At 40.9% G+C, this 13,812-nt stretch overlaps 1 protein-coding gene across 4 annotated transcripts in view; it reads left to right on the top strand.

Annotated features, from left to right (window-relative positions):
* LOC132818362 (echinoderm microtubule-associated protein-like 5) overlaps positions 1–13,812 on the top strand; it is a 230,332-nt gene that overhangs the window by 127,581 nt on the left and 88,939 nt on the right. For all 4 annotated transcript variants that reach the window (XM_060829315.1, XM_060829312.1, XM_060829313.1 and 1 more), the window contains exon 20: positions 2,225–2,352. In XM_060829315.1, the coding sequence (XP_060685298.1) occupies positions 2,225–2,352 (128 nt within the window). The remainder of the gene's footprint in view (positions 1–2,224; positions 2,353–13,812) is intronic.

Raw genomic sequence — 13,812 nt, 5'->3', positions numbered from 1 at the left:
GCTTCATTTAAATTTAAACCAAATAGTTTAACTCTGGTGAAGGCATTTCCCTGAGAAATGAACCAGATAATGACTCTTACCTATTTTTTCTGTAATCAGACACAGCATGTGTGTAACTTCTTTCAGTCTGCAAATATACATAGCTTTAGTATACACAGATGAGCTAGATTGCAAGCACAACTGACAATATTAAATTGGTTGCCAATGTAACTCTGTGTACTCTTGGTATTATTTATCAAATTGCTGAATCACATCTAATGTTGGACACTCTGTTTTGAGTTTTGCAAGAGTAAGGTGGTTGGGTATGGTTAGTACCTTAAGAACAACTGAAGGGAGATGCTCTTAGATACAATTTGTCACTTTTTGGGTAGTGCAATGTAATACTTTGCATCACATCAGCTCTAAAATTCATATACCACATTATTTATTCGTGATAGGCCGACCATGTTTGACTTGACCGCAGCATCCTGTTAGTGGTGGGCACCATTCCATGTTCCTATTACATAGTAATGGTGTGAAACAACTTCACCTGTTGCTTTGAGACACCTGCCCTTATGGGGTAATTGAGATAGACTGGGCTTTTTCATAACTAAAGGTGAAGGCATTAGACCTGTTTGTGTCTTTGTGTAGCCATTATTCCACAGATAGACAAAATGCTGTTTCAACTCAATAAAATAAATGATAACTTTTCTCAAGTGATGCCTTGACCAATCAGTGTCATCAGCCTGGTTTAAAGTTTAAATGAAGTTTGGCAATTAACTTTCAGTTGTCATATAACTGGTTCATTCTCCATGACAATGCCAATCAACTAATCAGCATTCTCTTCTGAGTAAAAATGATTTTACCCCTTTGCTTTGTTATTTCTTGCGAATTGGCCTGAGTGCAAGAAACAGGAAACAAAGAGTAGGAATGAAAATGTCTTTTTCCAAGTGGCAGGCTGTAACAGTTCAGATACCGCAGTGATCAGTACATTCAGTTCTGATATAGCGTGATAGTTCTGTTCTTGTACATTCTTCCATTATGAGACAAGCAGGCAATAGCCATGCCATTTAAACTAATGGGGCCAGAATTATGATATAGCCAAAACACGAGGAAGATTCACATTCTGCCAATAATGGTCAAAATTCTTAAATCGCGTTAAAGCCAATGTGTTTTGAAGAGATGCGTGCTATAGCAGAACCGGCTATAATTGGACCCCAGCTATTCACTAAGGCCTAAATGATTTAAATGAGAGAACTAAATGTAACATCTTCAAGTTTTCAGGTGACACAAAGCTGGGTGGAAGGCTGAGCTGTGAGGAGTATGCAGAGATGATTCAGAGTGATTTGAATAAGTTGAGTGAGTGGGCAAATTATTGGCATGTGAAATATAATGGGGACAAATGTGAGGTTATACAGGTGGTAGCAAAAACAGGAAGGTAGATTATCATCTGAATGGTGATAGATTGGAAAGCGGGGTGTACAATGAGATCTGAGTGTCCTTGTTCACCTGTTACAGGAGACGAAGAAGGCCAACGATACGTTGGTCTTCCTAGTGAGACGATTCGAATATAGGAGCAGTCTTTCTCCAATTGTTCAGGGCTTTAGTGAGACCAGATCTGGAGTTTTAGTTTCCTTGCCTGAGGAAAGATGTTCTTTTTATAGAAGTAGCCTGTGAAACCTTTGTTGCACTGATTCCTGGGATGGCAGGACAGACATATGAAGAACAGATTGGTTACTATATTTACTCGAGTTAAGAAGAATGAAGGAGGAGTCTCAAAGAAACCTAAAATAAATTATAATAGGACTAGTCAGGGTAAATTTAAGATAGGATGTTCAGATGGTTGGGTAGTCCAGAACCAGAGGTCACAATTTAATGATACGTGATAACTCATTTAAGACTGAGATAAGGAGGAATTTCTTTACCAATTTAAAGGGTCAGCTTGTACATTTTCTTCCACTGAATATGGTTAAGGCCAAAACATTGAATGTTTTCAAGAATGAAATAGATATAATAGGGCTAAAGGGATCATAGCCATAGTCAATTGTCTATCACAAGTTTACCTGCAACAAGCATTTGATTTCCAAACAACGTAATATATTGATGATTATGTGCAGTGTTGCTAAGCAATGAAATTGCATGATGATAATTGCATAACTTGTATTAATTAGTCTAGCAATATGATAACTGTTGTGGCAGAGTTAAATCATATGTTTGAATTAATGATTTCTCATTTATGTTTTAGGTCTGTTGCTGGAAGACAACCCTTCTATTCGTGCCATAACATTAGGCCATGGTCATATATTAGTGGGTACAAAGAATGGGGAAATATTAGAAATTGAAAAAAGTGGTCCCATTACCCTACTGGTTCAGGTATCACTTCTAACAACTGTTATGTACCTTTTGGTAAATCTGATTTCTTGCTTATTTGTTTGTCAATTAATCCGGAGAATATTTTATTCAAGTGCATCTATTGATGATTATCTGTGCTTTTCCTTGAAGTAAACAGAACAATGATTATGATTTTAAATTTTGAGAGACCATTTTGTATTTATTTTAACTTTCTTTAAATCTTGTTGTTAAGGTAATAATTAAACTCCCAAATACTCAGCTACCTCTTTATGGTAGCTCTTGGCAAAGTCAGAAATTGACTCTGCTCAATTGTATCGTCATCCTGCCAATCTCAAAAAAGCTTTCATTTCACTGGATTCAAGTTAAACTAGGCCTGCTTTTCCTCTCTGAGGTACTGAGCATGTTTCAACCTATTTCTGTGTCCTTATAAACTAGCACAAAAAATGTGGCATTCATTTACCTTACTATTTACCTTGTTTTCAGTACCAGATGAGTAGGCAAGCCCTTGTTCCTTCTAAGTTGCAAAATAGCTTTAAAGAAGAATGACACATCATGCAGCATGGCCAGAGATCAAACAGTAATCCTTTGTTTCTGTGCTTCACGTATTGGATATCATCGATCTACACGTTAGACCTTAAGATATAGGAGCAGAATTAGGCCATTCATCCGAATGGTTTCTCAACCCCATTCTCCTGCCTTCCCTATGTAACTCTTGATCCCTTTACCAATCAAGAACCTATCCATCTCTCTCTCAAACAAACTCAATGACTTGGACTCCACAGCAATGAGTTTCACAGATTCACCATCCTCTGGCTGAAGAAATTCCTCCTCATCTCAGTTCTAAAAGGTTATCCCTTCACTCTGAAGCTATGCTGTTAGGTTCTAGTCTCCTAGTGATAACATCATCTCCACATTCCTTCTACCCAGATTCTTGGTATTCTGTAAGTTACAATCAGATCCCCCTCAACCTTCTCAACTCCATTAAGTATAGACCCAGAGTGCTCAATCACTCCTAACATGACAAGCTCTTCATCGCCTGGATCATTCTTGAAAGCGTCCTCTGGACTCCTCCAATGCCAGCACATCCTTCCTTAGATATGGGGCCCAACACTGCTCACAATTTTCCAAATGCGGCCTGACCAGAGGTTTATACAGTTTCAGCAGTACATCTCTGCTCTTGTATTCTAGCTGTCTTGAAATGAATGCTAAGATTGTATTTGCCTTTCTAACACGCAACTGAACCTGCATCTTAATCTTAAGAGATTAGTGAATTACAACTTAAATGTGCCTTTAGCTTCAGAATTCTGAAGCCTTTTCCCATTTAGAAAATAGTCTACGTGGGACTCGGCAAGATGGTGGCGGTTCAATAGAACTGACATGGACAGCTCTGCCTAACAGCCAAGACATATTGGTGTTTTTTACCATGCCTGGCTAACTTATGTGGAGGAATTGTTAATTTAGAAACTTGAAGAACACATATTTGTTGACAAGTTGGAGTGGGAAGGATGCCAAAAGGAAAAGGAGTGAGCAAACAGCAGCAAGGAGGACACACCCCTGCAGCACTGGGCATGCCAGAGGCCACAGCAGTGGCCTCTCCCAACCCCCGGGGGACCTGATGGACTCTCAGGAATAGGTGGCGGCAATGATGAGACTTCCCACGAAGGTTGAGGCTGCAATTGAAGGAGATCTGTGCCCAGGTCCAACCCATCGCATCCATGCTGCAGAAGCATCAACGGGTGCTCCAGGGCCTTGGGGAATGGATGGAGGAGGTGGAGGGTCGAACCAAGGCCTCGGAAATGCCTATCGTCTGGTTGGATCCAGGCACTGGAGCAGGAAATGCTGACCTTGCGAGATCAGGTTGACGATCTTGAAAATCGAGGTCAGAGGACGAATCTTCAGATTGTTGGGCTTCCAGAGGGTAAAGGTGGGCAGCCAGTCAGCTCCTTTGAAAACTGGCAGCTGCAGTTCCTGGGCCTTCAAATTGAATCTGTTTGGCTGCACCTTGAAGGGGCCTATCGGGTGGGCGGTGCGCAGGACTGGACCGGTACAGCACCCCAGCCCGGTCCTAGTGCACTTCCTCACATATAGGAATAAGCAAAGAATGATAGAAGCCTCCAGATCACTGGGGAAACATCCATAGGCACTGCTGCATAAGGAGTCAAAAATCATGTTTTCCCAGGATTTCTCAGCTGCTGTACTTCGAAAGAAGAATCCTTTGATGAAGTTAAAAAAGAGTTCGAGGAATCTGGGCATCCAGTACTCCATGAGGTATCCCGCAGTGCTCCGTTTCAGCCAAGCGGACTCAGTTTATATGTTTGACTCGGCAGATAAAGCCAAAGCCTTTGTAAACACTTTAAAATAGACCAGTTGGTCTGAAGAATACAGTTAATGTTTGTCCTGTTTTCCTTCTTTCCCTGTGTCTTTCCTTTTCCCTTTTTTTAAAAATAATTATTAGGGAAAGAGAAAAAATGAAAATCTTGGAATATGCTGTTCCTATTATATTTTTATAACTGGATTTTATCATAGGAAATTTTGCGGGTGCCCTTTGTTGTTTTCCCTTTTTTTTTCTTCTTTTTCTCTTTTAGTCACAAGTAGGGGTGACATGGCACCAGGTGGAGTGCTTATCCTGACTGTCATCTTTTGTTGCCTTAAGGATCATCTCCTTGTTTATTGACTTCTTTTTGCCTAAAGATGGGGCACAGTCTGGGCCTGAAGAGCTGTGCAGGAGGGAATGGGTAGGGCGAGTGCCCCCTATGGGCAGGGGGGAGAGTCTCTCTTTTAAGGTTTTATGTTAGTTTTCTTTGTATCTTTTTGGTTGAAATAGTTGTTTGTAGTTATGATAGAGCAGTTTTTGTATACACAATTCTGCGATTTTGAGTCGACATTTACTTGTGCTCAGCACATTGCAAGCAGGTTGCTCTCCTGGGGGTTCAAGGGTCTCTGAAAGGGGATAAGGCTATATCTTGTTAAATGGTGCACCTGGAACATCAAGGGAAGTCATTCACCTGTTAAAAGGAAAAAAGTGCTTTCTAGCCTTAGGAGGGAAAGGGTTGATATCACCCTGTTACAGGAATCCCATCTTGATGATGGGGAACACCTGAGGTTACAACAGGGGGGTTATGACCAGGTATTCTTTTCATCCTTAACTACTTAAAGTAGTGGAGTGGCTGTACTTATCCAGAAAAATCTTCCATTCACATTATTAGGGCAGGTGAAAGATGAGCAGGGGTGGTTTGTGATAGTTAAGGCCCTGATACATGGGGAGGAATATGGCATTTTAAATGTCTACTGTCCTCCGGCATATCCTCTCAAATTTATTATTAGTGCCTTTTCTAAGTTGAGTGCTTTTGGAACATAGCACATTATTATAGGGGGAATTTCAACTGCCTTTCGGATCTGACAGTGGAAAGGATGCCTAGTAGGCCACCAACTATTTCTTCGGAAGCCAAGCAGATGAGTGACTTCTGTGAGGAGTTGGGGCTGGTGGATATTTGGAGATAGCTTCACCCTACCTGCTGGGACTTCACCTTCTTGTCAAACACACATAAATGTCACATGAGGATTGACCTATTTCTGGCCCCCTTGACCCTTCTGGATTTGGTTATGGTTGTAAAATTGGAACATAGCTATCTCTGATCATGCGGCAGTATATTTGGAGGTTAAGGCCAAGAGTGAGTGGCTAGGTTTGTGACACTGGCATCTGGATCCTTTTCTCCTTAAGGATTCCAAATTTGTGGAATACTTTTTGAGGAATTTTCAGGGTTCTTGACTATCAACTCAGGCATGGCTAGTAGCCTGTCTATGCTATGGGAGACTGTTAAGGCCTTTGCTAGGGGATTAGCTGTTTCCTATTCGGCTAGCCAGAAATGACAGAAGGAGGAACAGCAGCATCTACTTTAGGTGCGGCCGAAATCTGCTGAGCTGGCACATTTTGCGAGGCCTTTGATAACCAAGTTACAGCAGATCACGGCCCTTTGTGTTGCCTTCTATTCAATATTTAGACAAACCGCAAAGAAAGAACTTGCTTTTGCTAGACAAAGACTATTCGAGTATGGGGATAGGCCAGCGAAGTATTTAGTGTATCTGACTAGGTAAAGGCATACTCCCCAATTCATTATTGCAGTTAATTATGCTTTTTAGAGTTAGATTCCCTGAATTGCATTGGTCTGAAGGTTGCGAAGATAGGAGAGCCAAGATGGAAGTCTTTTTTAAGAGCCTGGACCTCCCCAGGGCAACCCCGGAACAGGCCTCTCTCCTTAATGCCCCCTTGACATTCAGGAAATATAGGAGGCAGCTAGGCAACTTTAGAGTGGGAAAGCTCCTGGAAGATGGCCTCCTGGGTGAGTTTTATAAGGAGTTTATAGGGATTCTGTCTGGGCCAATGCTGGAAAGTACACTCACCCCGATATGCATGAATGCCTACCATTCCATCATTCTCATACAGGCCCATCTCCCTGTTAAACTAAGACTTTAGGATTCTGTCTAAGATTTTGGTACTGAGATTGGAGAAAGTGTTGCCCTATATTGTCAAAGAGGACCAGACAGGGTCGAAGGTCTTCTAATAATATTAGAAGGTTCCTAAATATGATCCAAGCATGTCAGCAATGATCAGTCCAAGGGTTGGTGATTTTCTTAGGTACAGAGAAAGCATTTGACTGAGTGGAATGGCCATATCTCTTTTATGTCTTAGAGTGGTTTAGGTTGGGTGGGGTCTTTGCTAGGTAGGTGGAGGTTTTATATCACCATCCTCTGGCTGCGGTATTCATCAACGGGGTGAAGTCTGGGAGTTTTAGGATTGGTAGGGGTAGTCGTCAAGGCTGCCCTCTCCCACCATTGTTGTTTACATTGGTGATCGAGCCGCTGGCAGAGGCCATTCGTCAGAATGTCCACATAACCACTCTGGAAGTGGGATCAACAATACACAAGATTACACCATTTGCGGGTGATGTCCTTCTGTTTTTATTGGAACCAATGACCTCCATACCCTATCTGATGCAATGTATCAATTCATTTGGGGCTATTTCAGGATATAAGGTCAACTTTGCAAAGTCAGAGACTATGCCTTTGGGGGACCTCAAAGATGTGCCAGAGGTTGAAGGTGGTCCTCGGTTCCCCTTTAAGTGGTCACGGGTGGAGTTCCAATACCTAGGTATCTTTATTATTCCCATTTTTTTTGGTTATTTCAGACTAATTTTGCTCACCTGCTTGACCATATTAGGTGGCATCTTCAGAGATGGGAGGCTTTTCCAATTTTGTGGCTGGGCTGAATAGCCCTTATAAAGATGAATGTCCTTCCTCGTTTGCTTTATTCCCATGCTCCCTATAATGTTTCCCAAGTCAATGTTGCGGAGACTTATGGATTGGTTTAGTTCCTTTGTCTAGCGTCGTGGGCAGCCCCTCATCAAACTTATTAGATTGCAGTTGCCTCAAGGAAGGGAAGGACTTGATTTCTCAGACATCAGGAGGTATCAATTGAGATGCATGCTGTCCTTTGTGTGATTGAGCAGGTAGTGACCCAGGCTCAATATGGCTGAATATCTAGGCCTCCCAGGCAAAGTGCCCTCTTATTAACCATGTTGTTCATGGATAAGATGAGGACAGTTATAGACTACTGTTGGAACCACATTGTTATTAATATGGTCAAGGCATGGAGGATGATGCGTCAGAGTGAGGGTTGCTTATCAAGACTTCGCCACTCACTCCCATATTTGGTATGCCAGGGTTCTGACCAGGGATGATGGACTCGGGGTTTAAACTTTGGGCAGCAGGAGGAGTTTCCGGTTTGGGAGACTTGTTAGAGCAACTGAGCCACAAATGGTTTTTTTTCAGGTTAGGGATTTCATCCAGAAGACAATGTTTCTTACTAAGCCCTATAAGCCCAATATAGGGAGGTTGTTGCTACATCACAGAAGCACCCTTTCAATTAGTGCCCTCTATCCTCTTCCTGGGTGCTAGGGCCTGGCAGGATATTAACTAGTTATGTGAGGTTTGGGAGCAAGAGCTATGAGTGGAGATCTTTTCTGAAACATGGGAGGACATATGGGAGAACGTGCGAAAGATCTCAATTTGTAATAGGACATGCACTACACAGTTAAAAGTTCTGCACTGGGTTCATTTGGCACTAAGTCGTCTGGCAAAGTTTGAAAAATGGGCACCTCCAGTGTGCCCAAATGTAAAATAAGTGCAGGTACTCTTAACCATTGCTTCTGGACATGTCACAGGCTCTGTGTTTATTGGAGTGATGTGGCGGGAGAGATAGGGAGGGTATTGAGGACCAAAGTTAAAGTAGACCTGATATCTCTCCTCCTAGTTCTACTGAATTTATCATCTTTAGATGGGCATGGGAAGAAACGACTTAATATTCTTACTTACTGTGCATAGAAGAATATTCATATGAATTGGGTGTCTGAGAACCTACCAGGCTTGTTGGGATGGCAGAAATTAGTTATGGAGCACATTCCCAATGATTGTTTCTAAATATGGTGAATCACACGACAGACCGTTTTTATAAGACATGGCAGCCCTTTTTGAGTTATTTGGACACAGATCTGTCTGCTGTCTTAATTAGGGCATTTGTTTAACCAGGATGGTTAGGTTTTGTGAGCCCTGGGCTGTGGAGGGTGTCTCCTGAGTTAAGATGGGTATATATACAACACTCCCATTTTTTTTTTGTTTGGGAACTTTGCACCGAGCATTGTTATTTTGTGTTCTTGTGTGTTATTTTGTTTTTTTTTTGTTTTATTAGTCATTTACTTATTTATTGGTGTTGTTTTGCACAGTGTTTGGTTTTGTTTTATAGGGTAAGTTAGTAGTTAGTAGACAGTAGTTGTATTGTAATTTGTGTTTTTTGTTATACTGGCATGTTATGTTTTCAATAACTTTATATTTTCATAAAGTCAAAAAAAAGTTTTTTTGCTCATAAACATATTTACAAAAAAAATCACCTCCCACTTTTCCACAATGTATATGCCACTTCTTTGCCCACTCTGTTAATTTGTCCAAGTCCTTTTACAGCCTCCCTGCGTTTTCAACATTACCTGTCCATCATCTTTTTTTGTGTCATCTACAAACCTAGCAACAATACCCTCCGTTCCTTTATCCAGATCATTATTGTATGACATGTATAGCTATGGTCCCAACATTGATTCCTCTGGAATCCACTTCTCACAGGCTACCATGCTGCAAAAGATTCCTTTTATTCCCATTCTCTCCCTTCTACCAGTCAAGCAATCCTCTTTCCATACCAGTACCTTGCCCCTAACGCTATGGGCTTGCTCTTATTTACCGGCCTCCTGTGTGGCATCTTAGCCCAAAGAACAAAGAAAATTTACAGCCCAGGAACAAGCCCTTCAGCCCTCCAAGCCTGAGCCGATCCAAATGTATTGTCTAAACCTGTTGGTCAATTCCTAAGCATTTGTTTCCCTCTGCTCCCACCTACTCATGCATCTGTCCAGATGCATCTTAAATGAACCTACTGTGCCTACTTCTACCACCTCTGCTGGCAACGTGTTCCAGATGCCCACCACCCTCTGTGTGAAGTACTTGCCGCGTGTATCCCCCTTAAACTTTCCACCTCTCACCTTGAAACCGTGACCTCTCGTTATTGAATCCTTCACCCTGGGAAAAAGCTTGTCTCTATCCATCCTTCATGGTTTGTAAACCTCAATCAGGTCCACCCTCAATCTCCTTTTTTCTAGTGAAAATAAACCTAACCTACTCAACCTCTCTTCATAGCTAGCATCTTCCATTCCAGGTAACATCCTCGTAAACCTTCTCTGCACCCTCTCCAAAGTGTCCACATCCTTTTGGTAATGTGGCGACCAGACCTGTACACAGTATTCTAAATGCGGCCGAATCAATGTCTTGTACAATTTTAACATGACTTGCCAGTTATTGTAGTCAATACTGTGTCCAATGAAGGCAAGCATACTATATGCCTTCTTGATCACTCCATCCACCTGTGCAGCAACCTTCAGGGTACACTGGACCTGCACTCCCAGATCTCTCTGCCCATCAACTTTTCCCAAGGTTCTTCCATTCATTGTATAATTCACTGTAGAATTAGTCTTGCCGAAATGCATCACCTCACATTTGTCAGGATTGAAAACCAACTGCACTTTTCCGCCCAACTCTCCAGTCTATCTATATCTTCTTGTATTCTCTGACAGTCCCTTATTCTTTCAGCTACTCCACCAATCTTTGTGTCATCTGCAAACTTGCTGATCATACCATCAGTGCTCTCTTCCAGACCATTTATGTATATCACAAACAACAGTGGCCCCAGTACTGACCCCTGTAGAACACCACTGGTCACCTTTCTCCATTTCGAGAAACTCCCTTCAATTACTACTCTGTCTCCTGTTACTCAACCAGTTCTTTATCCACCTAGCTAGAACACCCTGCACACCATATGACTGCACTTTCTCCATTAGTTTACCATGGGAAACCTTAGCAAATGCCTTACTGAAGTCCATGTATATGACATCAACAGCTCTTCCTTCATCTAACAACTTGGTCACTTCTTCAAAGACCTCTATTAAGTTGGTAAGGCATGATCTCCCCTGCACAAAACTATGTTGCCTATCACTGATAGGATCTATTTATATTTAGAAAAGAATGAGCTTATCTCTCAGTACCCTCTCCAGCAACTTGCCCACCACCAATATCAGGCTCACTGATCTGTAGTTACTCGGAATATCCCTACTACCCTTGTTGTCCCCCTGTACAAGATGAGCAACCTCACCTGTATTTAAGAATGCCACAAAGATATCTGCCAAGTCCTCAGCTATTTCCCCTCTCATGTCCCTCAGCAACCTGGGATAGATCCCATCAGGTCCTGGGATTTGACCACCTTAATAACCTCTAGTATACCCAACACATCTTCCCTATTTATGTCAACGTGATCCAGACTAATCAAACTTCTATCTCTAATCTCAAGATTCATCATGTTCCTCTCAGTGAGCACTGATGCAAAGTAATAATTCAGAATCTCACCCATTCTTTGCGGATCGGTACACAGCCTTCCTTTATTATTTTTTAGTGGAGCAATCCTTTCTCGAGTTACCCACTTGCTTCTTATATAAGAATAAAATGCTTTGGGATTTTCCTTAATTCTGCTTGCAAAAGCTATTTCATGGCCTCTTTTAGCCCACTTGATTCCTTGTTTAAGACTTGTTCTACTCTTCCGATATTCCTCCAGGGTCTGTTCTGTTCTTAGCTGCCTAGACCTTATATATGCTTCCCTTTTCCTCTTGGTTAGTTGTACAATTTCTCCTGTCATACATGGTTCACAAATCTTGCCCTTCCTATCCTTTGCCTTCAACGGGACATGCCTCTCCTGCACTACCGGTAACCTATCTTTGAAAGCCTCCCACATTGCAAATGTGGACTTCCCTTGTCAAAAGGGGGACAGAAACAAACTTGCATAACGATTTTTAACAATTTAATATGGCCATTAAAAAAAAGAGCTCTGGAGTCTGTTCCTAAGTTTGTATTGGAAAAGTAGAGAAATTGAGTTAAACGTGTACAGAATCCTCCTTGGAATATACTTGAAGTACTCAGATAGTTTTTATCTCAGATTTTAATGTCTCCATCTCTAAGAATGGAGGTGGGTCAAGGAAATCATAGTTTGAGCTTTGGAGCCTTTTTTAAAGTTAAGTTTGAAAGGTTTTACCCATTCCATCCATTCTCTTTTTCCATATCTTTTTCATTCCCTCCTCTATGTCCATTTGCCCACCTTAGACTATGCACAGAACTAATGATAATATCAATAGCAAACCCTGAAATGCTGAAGAACTGAAACATCTATTCACATGTCAGGTTTAGAAAAAAAAATACTTTTTTAAAGCCAGTAAAAGTGTTGATCAAATAGAGCCTTTCATATTGGCAGTAAGGCAGCTTTCCTTCAGTTTATGTTCTCTTCGCCACATTAATGCCTGTATGTTTATTTGGAGAAAACCAAACACAAAATGATTAACTCACTATTACCTCAAAGGTATCAATCCATCAAAGAAAACACTAAACTGCCACCTATCAAAAATTGAATCCCTGCAGAGTTAATCCATTTGGGCTTTGGAGCCCAAATAAGCATTCATAATGACTCCATTTGGAGAAACAGGTGTCTGGCCAACTGTATCTATTGACTGTGTTCTCAATTCGAGCTACCCACCTCAGATACAAAAAATCTAGCCCCTAGCCTCCATCTTGTAGAAAGGACATAAAGGTACTAAAGAAAGTATTTTTAAAAAACTTTAATAGGATAAGCAATTGTAACTATCAGGAAATATTGAACAAGTTGGGGGGCTGATCTAGAAAAGAAAACAGTGAGAAGTGATGTGATTGAGGTCATTTAGGTTTTGAAAGAGTTTTATAGGATAGGCGTAAATGACATGTTTCTACTTGTAGGGGAGACTGTAATGAGGGGTAATAGATGGTGATTATTAATCAATTCATGTGAAATGTCTTTATCTAGTCATGGTTAGCATGTGCAATTTACTACCATGTGAAGGAGTTATCGTGACTTGTATAAATACAGAAATCTCTGCACACAGGCATTAAGTAACATCTCATAGCAAAGGCAGTAAACAAGTAGAAAATCTTCACTTTGCTGTTTAAAGTACAGATTAAGTATTTCCTTAACCAAACTATTTCAATGCAGTTTGACACTGCATCCAATAGACTTCTCAAAAGGATTTAGTTTTACAAAAAATCCAAATTGTTTTTGTGATGAAAGATGTGGTATTCTTTGTGTTCCTGGAATGTGGTGTTGCTGGCTGGGCTAGCATTCATTGCCCATCCATACTTACCCTTGTAGTGAGTGACTTGCAGGCCATTTCAGAGGGAAGTTCAGTGTCAGCCACATTGCAATGGGTCTGCAGTCACATGTAGCCAGACCATGTAAAATGGTAGATTTCCTTTTCTAAATGGCATTAATAAAATAGATGGGTTATTACAACAACCAACAGTGATTACATGGTTGCCCTTTGGTTAGCTTTTAATTTCAGTTTTTATTATTGAATTTGAATTTCAGTAATTGCCTTGGCAGTATTAGAACTTCTGTCCCCAGAATGTTAGCCTGGATTCTGGATTAATAGTCCATATTACCATTATGCCATCTTTTTGTTTTAGAGTTTGAATTTCAAACTAGTGGATGTTCACTTATCTTTTGTGAAGGAGTTTAAAAATTAACTTGATCAGTCTTCCTGGATCAAGGAATTTAATCCAGTATGTTAAGGAGAACAGGTGACTGCAGATACACATGGAATGTTAATTGAAGTTTGATTATATTATGGGAGTTTATGATAGCAGAGGGAGAACATAAGCCACCAATTTAGCAGAAGCAAGTTTTTAAAAAAAAATTAGTTCCAAGGAGACTTGACTAGAGTCACAAGCAAGTGCAGTCTGTCTAAGAAAAGGGGTTATTGAAATCAGTTAAGGATACAAGTTAATTCAGCGAAAGGATGTATTTTGAGACTTCCAAAC

The sequence above is a fragment of the Hemiscyllium ocellatum genome, chromosome 8 (assembly GCF_020745735.1).
Source record: "Hemiscyllium ocellatum isolate sHemOce1 chromosome 8, sHemOce1.pat.X.cur, whole genome shotgun sequence".
Lineage (NCBI taxonomy): Eukaryota > Metazoa > Chordata > Chondrichthyes > Orectolobiformes > Hemiscylliidae > Hemiscyllium > Hemiscyllium ocellatum.
The sequence above is the reverse complement of the archived record's forward strand: the minus strand, read 5'-3'. Positions and strand labels throughout refer to the sequence as shown.